Raw genomic sequence first — 21,051 nt, forward strand, 5'->3', positions numbered from 1 at the left:
TATAGTGCAAGCTGACATCTCTACGGATGGACTTGTAAGCTTGGCAATAAAACAAAACAACGAGGGCAGAGACAGACAAACTAGCACCAGATACCTAATTAAATAAACATACAGACGGGGAGAAAAGAGGTCGACAAAACCCTGGGACTTTAAAGGTGCTAAATAATTTGAGGTAAGTAGATATTCAAAGAGTATGTATCATAAAATAACAAATTTTTATTTCATTTACAAAACTACAAACCAATATTTACAATTTGTTAAAATTGTTATCCACATCAATATTCTACAATGAAGCAAAAAGAAGAAATATTTATCACTCAGAGTACACCACTCGACATGTTTCGCTCATCTAAGCTTCCTCAGGAGTTTAAGGTACACTTTGTGGATAGACTAGAAATAAAAAGATATGGATAATTTTACATGTCTCTACAGAATCTCCCTTGGGGTTTTTTTCATATTATGCTATATTGCCAAAGTGGTCAAGTCACTATTGAATGATCAATAGGTTTACGTCTATAGATGAGGATATTTCTCCAATATAGGACCTCTCTGATTCTACCGTAATTTAATATTCAGGTAATTACTTATTTCATTATCATAGTACACAGAATGATATTTGAGGCCGATTTTGGTATATCCAATTCCCTATTTTTGTTTATACAGATTATTATTTTTGGCATCAACCCTCCTGTCGCCCATAAACTCAGGCATATCTCCGTGTGTGATTCAGAATTCCTTTCTCAATCAATATTTGTTTGTTGGATGCTACATTTGTCGTGGTAAGATTCACCAATTGGCATATTTTTGGTAAGACCAAATATGGACCTATTTATAATACTTAATAAATCCAATACAAATATTTAGATACTGTATATTTACAAATGCTGTTGTGCCCAATAATATGGGCACTATTGGGAGTACGTTATCTCACAAATTTATTGTTAATGTGTATGTTATTGTGATATATTTTTGATCCATATCTTTTTATTTCTAGTCTATCCACAAAGTGTACCTTAAACTCCTGAGGAAGCTCAGATGAGCGAAACATGTCGAGTGGTATACTCTGAGTGATAAATATTTCTTCTTTTTGCTTCATTGTAGAATATTGATGTGGATAACAATTTTAACAAATTTTAAACATTGGTTTGTACTTTTGTAAATGGAATAAAAATGTGTTATTTTATGATACAAACTCTTTGAATATCTACTTACCTCAAATTATTTAGCACCTTTAAAGTCCCGGGGTTTTGTCAACCCCTTTTCTCCCCGTCTGTATGTTTGTAAGCTTGACAATGTCCATGCTTTTCCATAATTTTTGTTCTCAAATCCTCAGACAATCCTCAATCCTCTTCTCCATGCTCTGCGTGACACACAGAGACACACAACAGAAGGGCATTTTTCACCATTTTTAACTGGTTGCCGGTGTGACTTCTATATTGTCAGCACCTGGTAATTGATACAGGTGAGTTTAATTACAATCTATAGGAGCATCGCAAACTTGGAATGCAATTATTTCTTACAAGTTTGAGAAGGTGCCAATAATTTTGTCCAGTCCAGTTTTGGAGTTTTGTGTGGAATGTGTCAGATTGGGCCTTTTGTTTCTCCTCTTTTCTGTGTCATACCAATACAAACAAAATAAATCAACACGAGGGTGCCTAAACATTTGTAATTGCAACAATTATTTGAGCAAAGTGGTGAATTATCTGACAGAAATGCAGAGATAGCAATATTTTTGGCCATAACTATATCTGTTTTTATCTCAAATTGTTGAAACAATGTGAATTATTATTATTATTATTATTATTTTTTTTTGAGTGATGGGAATTTCTTATACTGTTTTGTCTTGTAAAATTCCATTTTCTTGTGCACCATATTTTAAAGTGCTAGCTAGAAATGAATTGGATTTGTTGCTACTTTTGTTTTGCTTGCTTAACCACTTGCCGCCCACCCTATAGGCAATTGACGGCTGCAAAGTGGTTTCATAATCCTGACCGGACGTCATATGACGTGAGCAGGATTATGATCCGCTGCGCGCCCCCGGGGGCGCGCATCGCGGCGATCGTTGTTGCAGTGTGTCAGTCTGACACCCGGCAACTACGATCTCGGTAAAGAGTCTCAGACGGAGAATCTTTACCACGTGATCATACGTGTCCAATCACGGCTGATCACAGTGTAAATGGGAAGAGCCGGTGATCGGCTTTCCCTCACTCGCGTCTGTCAGACGCGAGTAGAGGAGAGCGATCGGCTGCTCCTCTGACAGGGGGGGCCTGTGCTGATCTATTAACCGCACAGCCCCCCCGAGGATGCCCACACTGGACCACCAGGGACGCCACCAGGGAAAAGGTAATCCTCCCTAGACCACCAGGGATGCCAGTCAGCACAATGGATGCCAATCAGTGCCCATAATGGATGCCAATCAGTGCCCACAATGGGCATCACTGATTGGCATGCATTATTGTTTGGCATTGATTGGCATCCATTACTATAGTATAACACCAATGCCGCCTATGAGTGCCCACCTGTGCCGCCTATGAGTGCCCACCTGTGCCTCCTATGAGTGCCCACCTGTGCCTCCTATGAGTGCCCACCTGTGCCGCCTATCAGTGCCCACCCATGCCCATCTGTGCCGCCTATCCATGCCCATCTGTGCCGCCCATCTGTGCCGCCCATCCATGCCAATCCGTGCCAGCCATCAGTGCCAATTTGTGCCACCTATCAGTGTCCGTCCGTGTCGCCCATCCGTGTCGCCCATCCGTGTCGCCCATCCGTGCCGCCTATCAGTGCCGCCTATCAGTGCCACATATCAGTGTCCATCAAAGCCACCTCATCAGTGCCACTTCATTGGTGCCACATTGGTGCCCATCAGTGCTGCCTCATCAGTGCCCATCAGTGTAGCCCCATCAGTGCCCATCAGTGAAGGAGAAAACGTACTTATTTACAAAGTTTTGAAACTGAAACAAAAAAAAACATTTTTTTTTTCAAAATTTTCGGTATTTTTTTATTTGTAGCGCAAAAAATAAAAAACGTAGAGGTGATCAAATACCACCAAAAGAAAGCTCTATTTGTAGGTAAAAAATGATAAAAATTTCATTTGGGTACAGTTTAGCATGACCGTGCAAATGTCATTCAAAGTGCGACAGCGCTGAAAGCTCAAAATTGGTCTGGGCAGGAAGGTGTTTAAGTGCCTGGTATTGAAGTGGTTAAAGCGGGAGTTCGGCCGTTTTTTTTTTTTTTAGTTTTTTAAAAGTCAGCGGCTACAAATACTGCAGCTGCTGACTTTTAAAATAAGGATCTCTCGATCGTCTCTCGGGTGCTGCCGCCGCCATCTTGAGTATGGGAATCAGGAAGTGGAGCCTTGCGACTTCACTTCCCGGTTCCCTACTGCGCATGCGCGAGTCACGATGCGCAATAAGGATGGTCCCCGCTGTCCCTGGGATCCGTGTGTTTATGCAGGAAGTGGCGTAAATATCCGCAGATTCTGCCGATATTTATGCCGGAAGTGGGTGCAAATACCTGTACTGTACAGGTATCTGCACCCCCTCCCCCCTGAAAGGTGCCAATTGTGGCGGCCGAGGGGGGGGGGGTTCCGTTGAGCGGAAGTTCCACTTTAGGGTGGACCTCCGCTTTAATTTGGTACAGAGACACACTGGAGGTCTTCAGCAGCCATTGAGCTGTGCAGGTCTCCTGGTGTGTCCCAGGAACATCAGTAAAGCGCATGACCATATGTAAGAAAAAAATAAAGTGGAAAATGTTTTTATTTTTTTGCCAATGTCCGTATGCAATGTGTTTTTGATAGCGCCGTTATACACTTGGAGTACAGTGGCGCACATCTATCCATGTCTATGTGAGAAATAAGCATGAAAATACCTAAACATTTGTAATTGCAACAATTTTTTTTAAACATTTCCTTCTCCCTATGGTTGCAACGTGCTGCCTTGACCTAGGATCTAGAAGAATTGTCAGATTCAACCGATTCAAGATTTGATTTTAAAGCATCCGTATCAACTTTATGCAGCACTATAGGTCTCCCGAGGAAGCTCTCTTGAGCAAAACATGTTGAGCACAAGTGTCTGCAATGGTGTATGAAATGTATATATTTGACTACTCTTTGTAAGTAACTCTTTTTAAAGATATTGTTATTTAATAAAATTCATAATTTTTTAAACAAACTGACTAGTTAATTGGCATCTTTAAAGTCCCGCTTTTTGTACCTTTAACTGCTTAAGGACTGCCTCACACCAATATACGTCGGCAGAATGCCACGGCTGGGCACAATCACGTACCTGTACGTGATTCTTAAAGTACCCAGCCGTGGGTTGGGAGCGTGCTGCCGCCGGCGCGCTCCCGACCCGGTCCTAAGCTCCGTGACCGTGGCTGCGGGACCAGCAAACCTGATCGCCGCTGGTGTCCCGCGATCGGGTCACAGAGCTGAAGAACGAGGAGAGGTCTGTGTAAACAAACCTCTCCTCGTGCTTCCTACTGTGGCTGTCACCGATCGTCTGTTCCCTTTTATAGGAAAGGACGATCAGTGAAGTCACATGCCAGGCCACGCCCCCCTACAATAAAAAAAAAACACATAATGTCACACATAACACCTACACTGCCCCCTAGTGGTTAACTCCTTCACTGCCAGTGTCATTTACACATGAATCAGGGCATTTAAATAGCACTGATTGCTGTATAAATGACAATGGTCCCAAAAATGTGTCAAAAATGTCCGATGTGTCCACCATAATGTCACAGTCACAATAAAAATCGCTGATTGCCGCCATTACTAGTAAAAAAATAAAAAAAAATAATGGCTGCATCCGTTGTCTTATGTGTGATCTGAGAGTTCCGCTCAAATGACGAATGTCTGGATATTTTAGATGCTGAGACAAATTTAATTATATATATATATATATATATATATATATATATATATATATATATATATTTATATTGGAGGAAACCCACGCAGGCACAGGGAGAACATGCAAACTCCAGGCAGGTAGTGTCGTGGTTGGGATTTGAACCAGCGACCCTTCTTACTGCTAGGTGAGAGTGCTGCACTCTCACCTAGCAGTAAGAAGGGTCGCTGGCTCAAATCCCAACCACCACACTACCTGCCTGGAGTTTGCATGTTCTCCCTGTGCCTGCATGGGTTTCCTCCAGGTACTCCGGTTTCCTCCCACAATTCAAAGACATGCAGGTAGGTTAATTGGCTTCTGTCCAAAAATTGGCCCTAGTATATGAATGGGCACCTTGGATCGTGGGCTCCTTGAGGGTAGGGACTGATGTGAGTGTACAATGTATAGGGACAATTGTAGACACTTACTCAGGATGGACTGGTGTCTTTATTCAACCTTACTCACTATGGAACTATGGAAATCGAATTAAAAGTCCAAGTATGGGGTGTTCAGATTGGAAGAAGCCATTTGCTACTTTTGGGCAACGTTATTAGTAACAGAAAACCTAATTCTGTTCTTTCTAAGTACCTTTGAAATGACATCCAGAGTGACTCTGCAGAACATGTTAAGCATTCCAACCTCACTTTTTCCGTCGGCCTTTTCTGAAAGTCTCTGCATCAAGTCTTCAGCTTTCTCATTGAAAGGGGACATCAATCCAGTCAGGTATCTGCATACAGGTAATAAAGGCACTAATTATATAGGTTACCGTACAGTGACCAAGACACCAAAATCTGTCTCCTTGTATACTTCTATTATAACAGTGCAGAGCAATGCTACCCTTTTATAGCTAGTTTGTGTAGAATAGAAACTTAAAAATCGTCTCATTATACATTGATAAAATACCTATAAGGTCTTACCAAAAGTGCTAACTACTCTGGTAAATCAAACTAATTATAAAGTGAACAGTGACCACGTCACTTCATCATGAAGAAGTCACGTGGTATGACGTAACGCGTAGGGAGTGGCCGTAGGACGTACCGGAAGTAGAGTAAGACTGGCGGAAGACGCCACACCACCATCTTTATCTTCCTTGCTGTGCTATTTTATCCTGTTTTAAATGTGAGAGTCTTTGGTTTTTTAATAAATCGATCTGCATACTTTAAATACTACACTATTGGAGCCTCCTCTCTCTCTCTCCTCCCCCTTCCCCTCTTGTTTTGAGCCATACACTACTGAATACATTTTAAGGATCTACAGTGTAAGTATATATGCTAAGAATGGCCCTCTAGTGGCGGAATTTAATAACTACATCCCTCATCTGGATTTCCTTGATGGCTGGATATTGAGAATGAAATGAGAGACTCCTGTGGTTCTTTCGATCAGCTTGTTTACTCTATTTTAAAGGTGAGGGTTCTGGGAGCTCAGATTATTGGAATTTGCATCATTGGTCTTCCTTCCACTTATTTTTACCTATTTTGTGCTTTTATGGACTATTTATTTTAACCACATTCTTACACGTTGAATTTTGCACTTAGCCTATTTTTGAGTTTTTGATTATTATATAGTATTGGCACGATTTGCGCAGGACTCTTTTTCCGTTATTTTTCATCTGATAGTTTTGTTTTCACTATTTCGTCTTGCTGCATTTTTTGCACTATATATTAGCACGTGCGCTTTTTGATCACTTAGGCCGCGTACACACGCGCGGACTGTTCGCCCAACTTTGTCCGTCCAACAGTTTCGGCAAACAGTCCGCTCAAAATTAGCATGGACGGACATAGCCACACACGACGGACGAACAGTTTGCTGAAACCGTGCGCGATGACGTGAACGGCACGTACGACGGGACGAAAAATACGACGTCCTATACACTGCATTATAACTTTCGGCGTGTAAATCCTTTCTGAGCATGCGCGGAACTTAGTTTGACGAACAAGCCTACACACGAGCGGACTGTTCGCTGAAACAAGGTTTCAGCGGACAGTTTTTCGGAAATTCCGTAAAACCTTGTTCGTCAAACTGTCCGCTGAAACTGTCCGCTGAAAGCCCACACACGAGCGGACTGTCCGCCCAAACACTGTTCAGCGGACAAAGTTGGGCGAACAGTCCGCCCGTGTGTACGCGGCCTCATTTGTAAGTTTCATATATATATTTTTTATTTATATTGTATCCATTTCTATTTATTTATCAGTTGTTTAGACTTATATTCTCTTTAGTCACACTTATCCCATAGTGGCGCGAAGGCTTATTTTTTCATTCTTCATTCAACACTTGGGTGACGCCATTGGAAGAAGCACTTTTGGATGGTTTTTTATATATATATAAAACATTTTTTTTTTTAAATCTTTTCCCTTTATATTTTGGGACTTCACTTTATACACAATGGACTTTTTATATTGATTTTCACCTATATTCATTCATTTGGTTATGTATTATGTAAATTGTGTGCACCTGTTTAGTTGCATATAATGGTGTAGGAGAGAACCTATATATATTTCTTTCCTCTTTTTTTCCTTTTCTCCTTGTTTTTTCACGTATATTTTGATTCACAGATTTATACAGTATTATTTAGCGCTGCACTTTATATATTGCATTTACCATATTTGTGCTAAAAATATCCACGTTTTAGTGTGTTAGCTGCTAATTTGGGACAGCGCAGTGTCACATTGGTTGCATAGTGATTTAAATAAACAATATTATGTCATCCACTAACAAAAGTCCTTTCAGGTGTTCAAAATCATCAGACCTAAACCCTATTGAGCATCTGTGGGGCATCTTCAAACGGAAGGTGGAGGAGCGCAAGATCTCTAATGCCACGTACAGACAACCGGACTTTTCGACGGGCTAGGTCCGACGGTCTTTGCGACGGAATTTCGGCGAAGTTCCAACTGACTTTCCGAACAAACGAACTTGGCCACACACAAGCACACCAAAGTCCGATGGATTTGAACGTGATGACGTACGAGCGGACTAGAATAAAGAAGTTCATAGCCTGGAGAAACCCATGTCTCAGATTTACGGGTCCCTACTGGTTGCGGCCGTCCCCGAGCTGTCCTCCCTCTGCAGGAAATGGGTGGTGGACACAGGGCCGCTGTTAAAAATCATGGGGCCCCGTACAGTCTACCTGGCGGGGCCCCCCACATAAGCCTGAACCTAAGCACCCCTCCCTCTAACCAGTGGATTGTGTACAATGGAGAAATGCAGGGTTTAATATACATATGCAAGAATCAGAAGAAGTGGGTAATGTTCATGTTTTAGGGGTCAGGAGTGAGTAATGCATATAATGCAGGGGGTTGGAATATGTAACATACAGAATAAAGGGTTCAGGAGTGGGTATTGATTAGTTCAGGGGTCAGGAGTGGGTAATGCATATAATGCAGGGGGTTTGGAATATGTAACATACAGGCATACCCCACTTTGAAGTACACAATGGGGTTTATTTACTAAAGCTGGAAAGTGCAAAATCAGGCTCACTTCTGCATAGAAACCAATTATTACCAAAGCTTAATTGAACAAGCCGAGGTTAGAAACTCATTGGTTTCTATGCAGAAGTGAGCCTTATTTTTCACTTTCCAGCTTTAGTAAATAAACCCCATTGTGTACTTAAAAGTGGGGTATGCCTGTACAGAATAAAGGGGCAGGAGTGGGTATTGATTAGTTCAGGGGTCAGGATTGGGTAATACATAGAATACAGAGGATCTGGGGTATGTAGCATACAGAGTGCAGGGGTCAGGAGGGGGTAACAGGCAAAGGTAGCAAATAGGGTAGGGTTGCCACCTGTCCAGGATTCACCTGGACAGTTCGGGTTTTGAATCATGTGTCTGGGTTTCAGTCCACTTGAAACCTGGACACAATATTAAGGCAGTAATGCAGCGCAGAACAGTGAGGGTGAGGGGGCACTATGCAAGCCACATTACTATTCTCCTTGGAGCGCCCAAAGGTGTCCTAGGTCTTTTGCAATCCTTTACAGAATCCCCCAAAACATTTTTTTGCTGTGCACCACTAAAGTGTTCAGGTTTGGCTTGAAGAAAAAGTGGCAACCCTAAAATAGGGGTATACAAATGCTATCTCCCGTGTGGCATTTGATATCCCAAAATGACGCATACCATTAAAGGGGACCACTTGCAACTGTGTACAATGAATGTAGTTGCAGCCAGGTACAGGTTTTAATGGATTAAATCAGGAGGCAAATTATTGCTTCCCCACCACCTAGCAAAAACCCACTGAAAAGTGATCCACTGTGGATGACTCTTCAGTGGCCAACACAAGCATTCACTAATACACAGCAATTATGCCCCTAAGATGTGTAACTCCAGCCATGTGGTTACTGTGGCAGCATTAATACTGTATATTAACGCAATAGAAAGTACAGCAGGGAAAAGACTTTCACTCTGGGCACGGTGAATACCCACAATATTTTAGATATGTGGGAGAGCAGTATGCAGTATGGTCAACTTTATGCTTAGAGCCCGGGCCCAGTCTCTACCTAACATCCCTCGACTTCACAAGTACCTGGTCCTGCTGGCTTCTTTTATCTGGGGTCTACATGCAGTGCTTCTCCTGGGGTGGGGGGCTTGGATCCTCTGGATCTGGAAGCGTGGGGATCGGCCAGAAGCTGAGCTCCTCTAAAACCTCTGCTCCTTCCACCTGGGCACGAAGTTGGACAGCCGGAAGCAGAAAGCAAAGTATTTAAACACTTTCGGGAGTAATCTGCAGCCGTATGTCCAGACAATTACATTACACAAGTCCCGGCCGGCGTATTAGAAGAGACTGGGACTTGTGTAATGTACTGTATGTAATAGTCTGGACATACGACTGCAGATTACTCCCAAAAGTGTTTAAATAATTCGCTTTCTGCTTCCTCCCACGCACACTACATGGGACCCTAGCTCAGGATTAGTATAGTCCCTATAATGTGGGAGTCGCCCCTCTTCCTCTGGGCCCCCCTACAGGGCAGGGCCCAGTACAGGAGGGCTGGTGGTCCCCCCCTATCAGCGGCCCTGGGTGGACATACCGGGGCTGAATGATGATGACTGGAGGGAGATCTGGGATTTTCCGTTCTCCCCTTTGGTTTCGGCCAGGGACAAATTGGTCCAATACAAAATTGTACACAGAGCCCACTACACGCCCCACAGACTGCACCAGATGTCGCAGATGCACTCCCCGGCATGCTGGCGCTGCTCCTATCAGCCGGGAGACTTCATTCACATTTTCTGGGCTTGTCCAGCGATTGTATGCTTTTGGAAAGAGGTTCTCCTGGTGATAGTTAAGACCACTGAGGTTAGTATTCCTTACGATCCCAAATATTGTCTGGTGGGGCTAGTGGAGCAAATGTCGATCCTCAGGGCTAGGAAAACACTCATATCCCTGTTGCTCTACTATGCACGCAAGGCCATCACCATGACCTGGAAACAATCGTCTCCCCCCTCTATCAAATTCTGGAAAAACCTGGTGAATGCTAGCTTGCCCCTCTATAGGGCCACCTACTTGAGCAGGGGTTGCCCACAGAAATTTGAGAAGGTGTGGAACTACTGGTTGGATGATAACACTACAGCAACGGATGTAGTGAATAACCCATAGTGCATCGTTATAGATGTAGTACGGTTATAGGCTGACCCTCCTGCTCCTATGACACCTTATCCGGTCATTTTAACCCTTAGCACGAATTATCCTACAATATCCTCTCCCCACAGTGGGGTATAGATAGATAAGGTTATGTTTGTGTTGATTTGCCCTGTTGCAGTCGGTTGCTGCATCAGAGGCAGAATATATGTTATGTAATGTGTCTTTTTGTGGCCTGTTGCCACATTTGGAAGTTTGCCCCTGTGTGGGAAATGTTTGGCCCCTGCGTGGGCAATTTTGTATGTCACCAAAAAACTCAATAAAAAAAGATTTTACAAAAAGAAGTTCATAGCCAGTAGCTAATAGCTGCCCTAGCGTTGGTTTTTGTCCATCGGACTAGCATACAGACGAACTGATCCCGAGGCCCATTGTTGTGCCGTTCATCCACGACCATCACCTCATGTTGCAGCATGATAATGCATGGCCCCATGTTGCAAGGATCTGTACACAATTCCTGGAAGCTGAAAACACCCCAGTTCTTGCATGGCCAGCATACTCACCGGACATGTCACCCATTGAGCATGCTTGGGATGCTCCGAACCGGCGTAGACGACAGCGTGTTCCAGTTCCTGCCAATATCCAGCAACTTCCCACAGCCATTGAAGAGGACCAACATTCTACAGGCTGCAATCAACAACCTGATCAACTCTATGCAAAGGAGATGTGCTGCACTGCGTGAGGCAAATGGTAGTCACACCAGATACTGATTGGTTTTCAAACCCCCCCACCCCCAATCAGGGCCGTCTTTAATATTGATTGGACCCTGGGCAAAAATTTTCTTAGGGCCCCCCTCCCCCGATGCAATTTCACTCTCCACCTTCTCTGAGACATACAATAAATAGCAGCTAGACTTAAAATCAGTTTACTGTATCAGATCAGGCAGCGATTGCGATTGGTTGCCAGAGGCTACAGCATATCATTACTGCTTACTGACTGGTTGCTAGAGGTTACAGCACCCCTTAAGGCTCACTGATTAGTTGCTAGAGGTTACAGCACATGATTTCTGCTTGTTGATTGGCTGCTAGAGATTACTGTACAGTAATACTGCTCACTGGTTGCTATAGGTTACAGCACATAATCTCCTCATTGCAGGGGGGGGGCATGATATACATATGAATGCTGCCTTATTTACATATCAATGCCATTGGCCTCAGCTATTTACATATGCATGTCACTGGTATTTACATATGAATGCCGGTTATTTACATGTAAACACAGGGTCTGCAGGTGAGTCCTCTGTACACAACAATAGGTCAGAGCTGGGCAGCATTAGTAGCAGCACTTCATACTCAGATATCAGGACACAGCACAGGACTAAAACCTCAAGGGATAAGGGAATGTAAACTGGGATAGTTGGCAAGTATGTTGCAGCTGCTTTGGGCCCCACAACAATAACAGGGCCCAGGGCAGCTGCGCCTTTTGCCCTGCCTTAAAGACGGCCCTGCCCCCAATACAGTAAAACTGCACATTTTAGAGTTGCCTTTTATTGTGGCCAGCCTAAGGTACACCTGTGCAATAATCATGCTGTCTAATCAGCATCTTGATATGCCACGCCTGCGATGTAGATGGATTATCTTGGCAAAGGAGAAGTGCTCACTAACTCAGATTTAGACATTTGTGAACAATATTTGAGAGAAATAGGCCTTTTGTGTACATAGAAAAAGTCGTAGATCTTTCCGTTCAGCTTATAATAAATAGTGGCAAACACAAAAATGTTGCGTTTATAATTTTGCTCAGTGTATATATATATATATATATATATATATATATATATATATATATATATATATATATATATATATATATATATATGTATGTATGTATGTATGTATGTATGTGTATATATATATATATATATATATATATATATATATATATATATATGCCATACCTGGGAAATTCCCCTGGAACCTGTAAATCGCTGTTCCAGTGTTCTCCACTTGCTTTAGGGTCCTGGCCTGCTGCATTGTGAACAGAAGAGGTCTGCAGCTCAGCACAGGAGCCATTCAGAGTTGGCTTTGCATTTTCTGAAAGTATGCAAAGCGATCTCTGATTGGACGAGGTGGAGAGCATGACATCACCAACCCACTTTGCCACCTCATCCAATCAGAGAACGCTTTGCATTCATTCAGTACACAGTAGTTCACAGTACAGCAGGGCAGTTGCTCAGCACAGGACTCGGAAGTTGGTGGAGACCACTGGTGTAGTTGTGTCTACATCAGTGATTTCCAGCTCCCAGGGGCATCAGACAGGTATTGTATACACATAGTTACATTGATACAAGCCGGGACAACGTACCTATGTATAAAATATTCATATCTGGAATTCCGCTAACATTTCATCTGTGTATTTAGTTGTTTGCACAGCCTTCGCTTTAAAAGCAGCGTCTATTTTAAGCTTCAATGTCTGGTTAATGTTTGTGCTTACGTTCTACTAAACGCTGGATCCATAATTCGCCTTTGTTTGTGCCAGTGATCATAATCCCGATCTGTCACCAAGCCTTTTCCCAAGAACCTGGAGTATGATAAGTAAGAAAATAAAAAATTTGTTAAAGCTAGAAAAAAGTGTTAATGTAACTTTTGCATAGCTAAATTAATCAATCTGTGTTATTTTTAGTTGGGGCCGGCTATGTGGATATGCATCGTTTTCTCCGTTTAGGTTTCTTTAAGGCAGGGGTGTCCAACCTGCGGGGGACGTGCGACCCGCGAAAATTAAACATGTGGCCCGGGCATGTCTGGAGGGATACCGTGCAAGCATAGAAGCCACAGTGGCCAGCAGGACAACTTACAGCAGAGTACCACCCACTTTTGTTACTTTTTTATCAATCAATCTTTTAATGCATTTAATTTATTCACTCTTGATAAGAGGAGATTAAGGGGGGATATGATCAACATGTACAAATATATAAGGGGTCCATATAGAGAACTCGGTGTCGAGTTATTCACTTTACAGTCAACAAAGAGGACAAGGGGGCACTCTTTACGTCTAGAGGAGAAGAGATTTCATCTCCAAATACGGAAAGGTTTCTTCACAGTAAGAGCTGTGAAAATGTGGAATAGACTCCCTGCAGAGGTGGTTTTGGCGACCAGCTCAGTGGATTGCTTTAAGAAAGGCCTGGATTATTTCCTAAGTGTACAGAATATAACTGGGTACTGACATTTATAGGTAAAGATGATCCGGGGAAAATCCGATTGCCTCTCGGGGGATCAGGAAGGAATTTTTCCCCTGCTTTAGCAAATTGGATCATGCTCTGCTGGGGTTTTTTGCCTTCCTCAGGATCAACTGTGGGTATATGGGCTGGTATGATATTTATTATATGTGTATGGATACAGCCCGAGGCAGGGAAACTGAAGAAGGGATTTTGAGGTGGTCCGGTGCTGTCTCCAGTCGTGAAGAGGCCCAGCAACTTTGTAGCTATCCAGGGGAGGACTCTTCAGAAGAAGGCCACGTACGGGTTGGCTTCTTAACAAGAGCCTGGTAGGGTTGAATTACCTAAGTGAATCCTGTCTCGTGGGTATCGCCAAACTGGCTGGGAGAACCAGGTATCACACGAGTGTTCTACAAGTTTTAGTTTCCTACATGTTCTACAACAACGTCTGTGGCAGAGACTTGTTCCTGAGTAGTGATGGCCGAACGGTTCGCCCGGCGGTCGTTTCGCGGCGAATTTCCGACTTTCGCCGTCCGCGGGTTCGAACGCCTTTTTCCGTCGTTCGCCCCGGCGGACTTACGTGTTTAATGTATACAAGAACTTTAACCTTTCGTGACACGTTTATCATGTGTTACAGGACAACCAATTGAGACATGACAGCTCATGGACACTTGGACATTCCCCCTAACCTATAAATACACCCGATCCGGTGGCCATTTTACATTCTTTCTTCTGTCACTGTAGGGAAAGGATCCTGTGTGGAGTAGGGACAGAGAAAACGCTAGCTATTTGGTACACAAAAGTTCTTTTCAGGACTGGTATAGGTGTTAGGTCAGCAGCCTGAGTTTCTTTTGTCAGTTTAGATAAAGGGACAGAGCGCTGTATGCTGCTATTTTAGGGACAGCTCAGCCAGATTAGTCTTTCTTCATCATCATCATCATCATCATCATTAGCTGTTACTATCAGGTCCACAAAAGAGCTGTTCCAGCTAATCGTTCCAGCCTACTCTTTTTTGCCAATTTGTATAGGGACAGGCAGGAAGCAGTGTGTCAGGCAGTGAGGATAATTTTAAAGACTTGCTGTTACTATTAGTTCCACAAAGGTTCTTTTCAGGACTGGTATCAGTGGTACGGTAATAGGCTTGTACACGTATAATATTCTTTCTTCCAAATATAGAAAGAATATTATACTTGACTGCTGCCCTTCTGCTGCAGTCTGCTAATCATTCACAACTCACTTGTTCCACAAAAGTTCTTATAAGGACTGGTAACTTGGTCTGTCTAGGGTGCTACGGTACATAGGCTTGGGTGCGGTACAGTCTGCTGTTCTGTAAGGACCGCTATCGGTCCACAATAGATAGGGTTGCCGTGCACTACTGCTGACCGCTGCCCTATACTGCAGCAGTCCTTCAGCGGTATAGGGACTGACGCACAGTCTGCTAAACACTAATACACAACCTGCTTGGTCCACAAAAGTTCTTATAAGGACTGGTAACTTGGTATAGGGTGCTACGGTACATAGGCCTGAGTGCGTTACAGTCTGCTGTTCTGTAAGGACCGCTATCGGTCCACAATACATAGGGTTGACGTGCACTACTGCTGACCGCTGCCCTATACTGCAGCAGTCCTTCAGCGGTATAGGGACTGACGCACAGTCTGCTAAACACTAACACACAACCTGCTTGGTCCACAAAAGTTCTTATAAGGACTGGTAACTTGGTATAGGGTGCTACGGTACATAGGCCTGAGTGCAGTACAGTCTGCTGTTCTGTAAGGACTGCTATCGGTCCACAATACATAGGGTTGCCGTGCACTACTGCTGACCGCTGCCCTATACTGCAGCAGTCCTTCAGCGGTATAGGGACTGACGCACAGTCTGCTAAACACTAATACACAACCTGCTTGGTCCACAAAAGTTCTTATAAGGACTGGTAACTTGGTATAGGGTGCTACGGTACATAGGCCTGAGTGCGTTACAGTCTGCTGTTCTGTAAGGACCGCTATCGGTCCACAATACATAGGGTTGCCGTGCACTACTGCTGACCGCTGCCCTATACTGCAGCAGTCCTTCATTGGTATAGGGACTGACGTACAGTCTGCTAATCACTAACACACAACCTGCTTGGTCCACAAAAGTTCTTATAAGGACTGGTAACTTGGTATAGGGTGCTACGGTACATAGGCCTGAGTGCGTTACAGTCTGCTGTTCTGTAAGGACCGCTATCGGTCCACAATACATAGGGTTGCCGTGCACTACTGCTGACCGCTGCCCTATACTGCAGCAGTCCTTCATTGGTATAGGGACTGACGTACAGTCTGCTAATCACTAACACACAACCTGCTTGGTCCACAAAAGTTCTTATAAGGACTGGTAACTTGGTATAGGGTGCTACGGTACATAGGCCTGAGTGCGTTACAGTCTGCTGTTCTGTAAGGACCGCTATCGGTCCACAATACATAGGGTTGCCGTGCACTACTGCTGACCGCTGCCCTATACTGCAGCAGTCCTTCATTGGTATAGGGACTGACGTACAGTCTGCTAATCACTAACACACAACCTGCTTGGTCCACAAAAGTTCTTATAAGGACTGGTAACTTGGTATAGGGTGCTACGGTACATAGGCCTGAGTGCAGTACAGTCTGCTGTTCTGTAAGGACCGCTATCGGTCCACAATACATAGGGTTGCCGTGCACTACTGCTGACCGCTGCCCTATACTGCAGCAGTCCTTCATTGGTATAGGGACTGACGTACAGTCTGCTAATCACTAACACACAACCTGCTTGGTCCACAAAAGTTCTTATAAGGACTGGTAACTTGGTATAGGGTGCTACGGTACATAGGCCTGAGTGCGTTACAGTCTGCTGTTCTGTAAGGACCGCTATCGGTCCACAATACATAGGGTTGCCGTGCACTACTGCTGACCGCTGCCCTATACTGCAGCAGTCCTTCATTGGTATAGGGACTGACGTACAGTCTGCTAATCACTAACACACAACCTGCTTGGTCCACAAAAGTTCTTATAAGGACTGGTAACTTGGTATAGGGTGCTACGGTACATAGGCCTGAGTGCGTTACAGTCTGCTGTTCTGTAAGGACCGCTATCGGTCCACAATACATAGGGTTGCCGTGCACTACTGCTGACCGCTGCCCTATACTGCAGCAGTCCTTCATTGGTATAGGGACTGACGTACAGTCTGCTAATCACTAACACACAACCTGCTTGGTCCACAAAAGTTCTTATAAGGACTGGTAACTTGGTATAGGGTGCTACGGTACATAGGCCTGAGTGCGTTACAGTCTGCTGTTCTGTAAGGACCGCTATCGGTCCACAATACATAGGGTTGCCGTGCACTACTGCTGACCGCTGCCCTATACTGCAGCAGTCCTTCAGCGGTATAGGGACTGACGCACAGTCTGCTAAACACTAACACACAACCTGCTTGGTCCACAAAAGTTCTTATAAGGACTGGTAACTTGGTATAGGGTGCTACGGTACATAGGCCTGAGTGCAGTACAGTCTGCTGTTCTGTAAGGACCGCTATCGGTCCACAATACATAGGGTTGCCGTGCACTACTGCTGACCGCTGCCCTATACTGCAGCAGTCCTTCATTGGTATAGGGACTGACGTACAGTCTGCTAATCACTAACACACAACCTGCTTGGTCCACAAAAGTTCTTATAAGGACTGGTAACTTGGTATAGGGTGCTACGGTACATAGGCCTGAGTGCGTTACAGTCTGCTGTTCTGTAAGGACCGCTATCGGTCCACAATACATAGGGTTGCCGTGCACTACTGCTGACCGCTGCCCTATACTGCAGCAGTCCTTCAGCGGTATAGGGACTGACGTACAGTCTGCTAATCACTAACACACAACCTGCTTGGTCCACAAAAGTTCTTATAAGGACTGGTAACTTGGTATAGGGTGCTACGGTACATAGGCCTGAGTGCGTTACAGTCTGCTGTTCTGTAAGGACCGCTATCGGTCCACAATACATAGGGTTGCCGTGCACTACTGCTGACCGCTGCCCTATACTGCAGCAGTCCTTCATTGGTATAGGGACTGACGTACAGTCTGCTAATCACTAACACACAACCTGCTTGGTCCACAAAAGTTCTTATAAGGACTGGTAACTTGGTATAGGGTGCTACGGTACATAGGCCTGAGTGCAGTACAGTCTGCTGTTCTGTAAGGACCGCTATCGGTCCACAATACATAGGGTTGACGTGCACTACTGCTGACCGCTGCCCTATACTGCAGCAGTCCTTCAGCGGTATAGGGACTAAGAGTTTTGTCACAGGGTGATTTAAAAAATGACAGGCAGAGGAAGAGGCAGGCCCTTCCGCAGGGGTGGTAGGGGTAGGGCAGGAGCAACAGCCTTGAGCCAAAGTGGGAAGTTGCAGAAGGTGCGTTCAATTACTTTAAAGGACGCACCAGACTTGGTTGAGTGGCTCACTCAGCCTTATTCTTCTGCACCCTCCTCATCCTCTCGATCTGCACCCTCTTCTTCACTCTCTGCTATGTGCACCCCCAAAGACACTACCACCAACAACACCACCACCACCACATACCTTCCGCTTGAGTGCAAATGGGGGCCTTCATGCTCCAGTGTTTTAATAGGGACCCCCGTATAAAAAGCATGAGGGTCAAGGACCAGTACTGGGTGGCAACGTACTTAGATCCCCGGTACAAACACAAAATGGCGGAAATGTTACCGCCGTCGCAGAGGGCTGTCAGAATGCAGCACTTCCAGGCCTTGCTTCGAGAAATGCTGCATTCTGCTTTTGCGTGCGCTGGCAGAGGAGCAATTCCCACTCCCAGAGAAGGATTTGCGGGTACCAATCCAACAGCGCCTGCAAGAAGAGGCCGGTTTGAAGATGTGTTGGTGACTTCGGATATGAGGTCATTCTTTCAGCCGACCCATCGACAGGTGTCATCCGGATCCAGCATCAGGGAACGCCTAGACCGTCAGGTGTCCGACTACATTGGGTTAACGGCCGATGTGGACGCTCTGAGGAGTGATGAACCCCTAGACTACTGGGTGGGCAGGCTTGACCTCTGGCCAGAGCTTGCCCAATTTGCAATCGAACTGTTGGCTTGCCCCTCATCCAGTGTCCTGTCCGAAAGGACGTTCAGCGCAGCAGGGGGGATTGTGACCGATAAGCGTACTCGCCTAGCTCACGACAGTGTTAACTACCTCACATTTCTAAAAATGAATGAGGCATGGATCTCGGAGGAATTCAACACATGTGATCAGTAGACCATGTATATGTCTATAAACAATTTTTGGAATCAAGCACACAGACCTTCTTAATTCATTTGGCTCACTTCCCTGACCCAAAAAAGCACACCGTACTATATGCCCCTACCCTCCTCTTTGAAGAGGTTGAGCGGTGTCATATTTCTACTGGGGCTGCTTATTATGAGGGGTTCCCACCATCCCTGTGCTGTGCTGACTTCCTCCTGGGTGTTCTTATTATGAGGGGCTCCCACCATCCCTGTGCTGTGCTGACTTCCTCCTGGGGGTTCTTATTATGAGGGGCTCCCACCATCCCTGTGCTGTGCTGACTTCCTCCTGGGGGTTCTTATTATGAGGGGATCACACCATCCCTGTGCTGTGCTGACTTCCTCCTGGGGCTGCTTACGGTGCTGCTGTCAGCGCTGTATGTCACGGAGCTGCTGTCAGCGCTGTATGTCACGGAGCTGCTGTCAGCGCTGTATGTCACGGAGCTGCTGTCAGCGCTGTATGTCACGGTGCTGCTGTCAGCGCTGTATGTCACGGAGCTGCTGTCAGCGCTGTATGTCACGGAGCTGCTGTCAGTGCTGTATGTCACGGAGCTGCTGTCAGCGCTGTATGTCACGGAGCTGCTGTCAGCGCTGTATGTCACGGAGCTGCTGTCAGCGCTGTATGTCACGGTGCTGCTGTCAGCGCTGTATGTCACGGAGCTGCTGTCAGCGCTGTATGTCACGGAGCTGCTGTCAGCGCTGTATGTCACGGAGCTGCTGTCAGCGCTGTATGTCACGGAGCTGCTGTCAGCGCTGTATGTCACGGAGCTGCTGTCAGCGCTGTATGTCACGGTGCTGCTGTCAGCGCTGTATGTCACGGAGCTGCTGTCAGCGCTGTATGTCACGGAGCTGCTGTCAGCGCTGTATGTCACGGAGCTGCTGTCAGCGCTGTATGTCACGGAGCTGCTGTCAGCGCTGTATGTCACGGAGCTGCTGTCAGCGCTGTATGTCACGGTGCTGATGTCAGTGCTCTGTATTACGGTGCTGCTGTCAGTGCTCTGTATCTCCTGCACCCTCTTGTTTGCCTACCCTGGTCCCTGACCTTCCCTCTCCTCCATTGCCTTCATTAGCTCCATAGTCCTGAATTGTCAGAACAATTTCCCAAATAAAAAAAAAATGCTTGTAGTTATCGATCCCAAATTCACCTCATACATGTATTATGCTATTGTCCAGGTGGTGGGACTACGTGCTACCCCCTAATAATTACCCCGTGGCCGCAAATTCGACCTAAAGGTTTGCGAAATTCGCCTCCCATTGAAGTCAATGGAGCCCGCGGCGAACGGTCGTTTTCGCGAACGTTTGTGCCCGTTCGCGTTTCGCGTTCGCGAAACGTCCCGTCGGAAGTTCGTCCATCACTATTCCTGAGTAAAGCATCTTCTTGGCTGCTAGGCCTTGTGAGAGAGGAACTGTCCAACCTGAGTGACATCCACATCCAGCTATGAATGGCTATTCTCTGGATTTAGTCGAAGTAAGAAAGTTCTTTATTATTGACTTTGACACAAAGAGTACCTGAACTTTCCTCCTAACCCTCTGATCCTGTTTTAAGAGACTGTTCCTTGAGTAAGTTTTTGCAAATTAAAATCCCTGCAAGCAGATCTGTCGTCAGTCTCTAAAGTTACTGGGCCATCTACCACGGGAAACCCCTAGACACAAATCGAGAAAACGAAGGTACAGTAAGCCCAATCAAACCAGTAGCTCCTTCGGGGGTTAGTGCTACATCTACATTAAGCACAGAAGTTTTTATGGACATAAAGGGGTTTATTTAGTAGAGCTGGAGGGTGCAAAATGCGGCTCAAATGTGTATAGGAACCAATTGGCTTTCAGGTTTCATTGCCAAAGCTTATTTGAACAAGCTGAGGTTAGAAGCTGATTGGCTACCATGCACAGCTGCACCAGATTCTGAGTGCATCAGTTTTAGTAAATCGACCCCAAAAAGACCATAGCAGGTGTCAGGTGTTTGACCTTCTATATTGGATAACCCCAATATAATTTGTATGCAATATTCTGGAAGATGTGTGGTACATACCGAACGCCAAACAGGTTAGACATGCGGTTGTAAAACCAGTCCTTTGTGTATTTTGGAGACATCAGAAATTCCTACAATA

At 45.2% G+C, this 21,051-nt stretch overlaps 1 protein-coding gene across 2 annotated transcripts in view; it reads right to left on the minus strand.

The window, feature by feature from the left end:
- LOC143958143 (cholesterol 24-hydroxylase-like) overlaps positions 1-21,051 on the minus strand; it is an 88,293-nt gene that overhangs the window by 32,355 nt on the left and 34,887 nt on the right. For both annotated transcript variants that reach the window (XM_077467608.1, XM_077467607.1), the window contains exons 4-6: positions 20,973-21,043; positions 12,939-13,025; positions 5,478-5,616 (exon numbers count right to left, since the gene is read on the minus strand). In XM_077467608.1, coding sequence (XP_077323734.1) covers positions 5,478-5,616; positions 12,939-13,025; positions 20,973-21,034 — 288 coding nt within the window. In that variant the 5' untranslated portion in view covers positions 21,035-21,043. The remainder of the gene's footprint in view (positions 1-5,477; positions 5,617-12,938; positions 13,026-20,972; positions 21,044-21,051) is intronic.

This window comes from Lithobates pipiens, unplaced genomic scaffold (genome assembly GCF_037356315.1).
Source record: "Lithobates pipiens isolate NorthernLeopardFrog02 unplaced genomic scaffold, aLitPip1_a1.2 Scaffold_57, whole genome shotgun sequence".
NCBI lineage: Eukaryota > Metazoa > Chordata > Amphibia > Anura > Ranidae > Lithobates > Lithobates pipiens.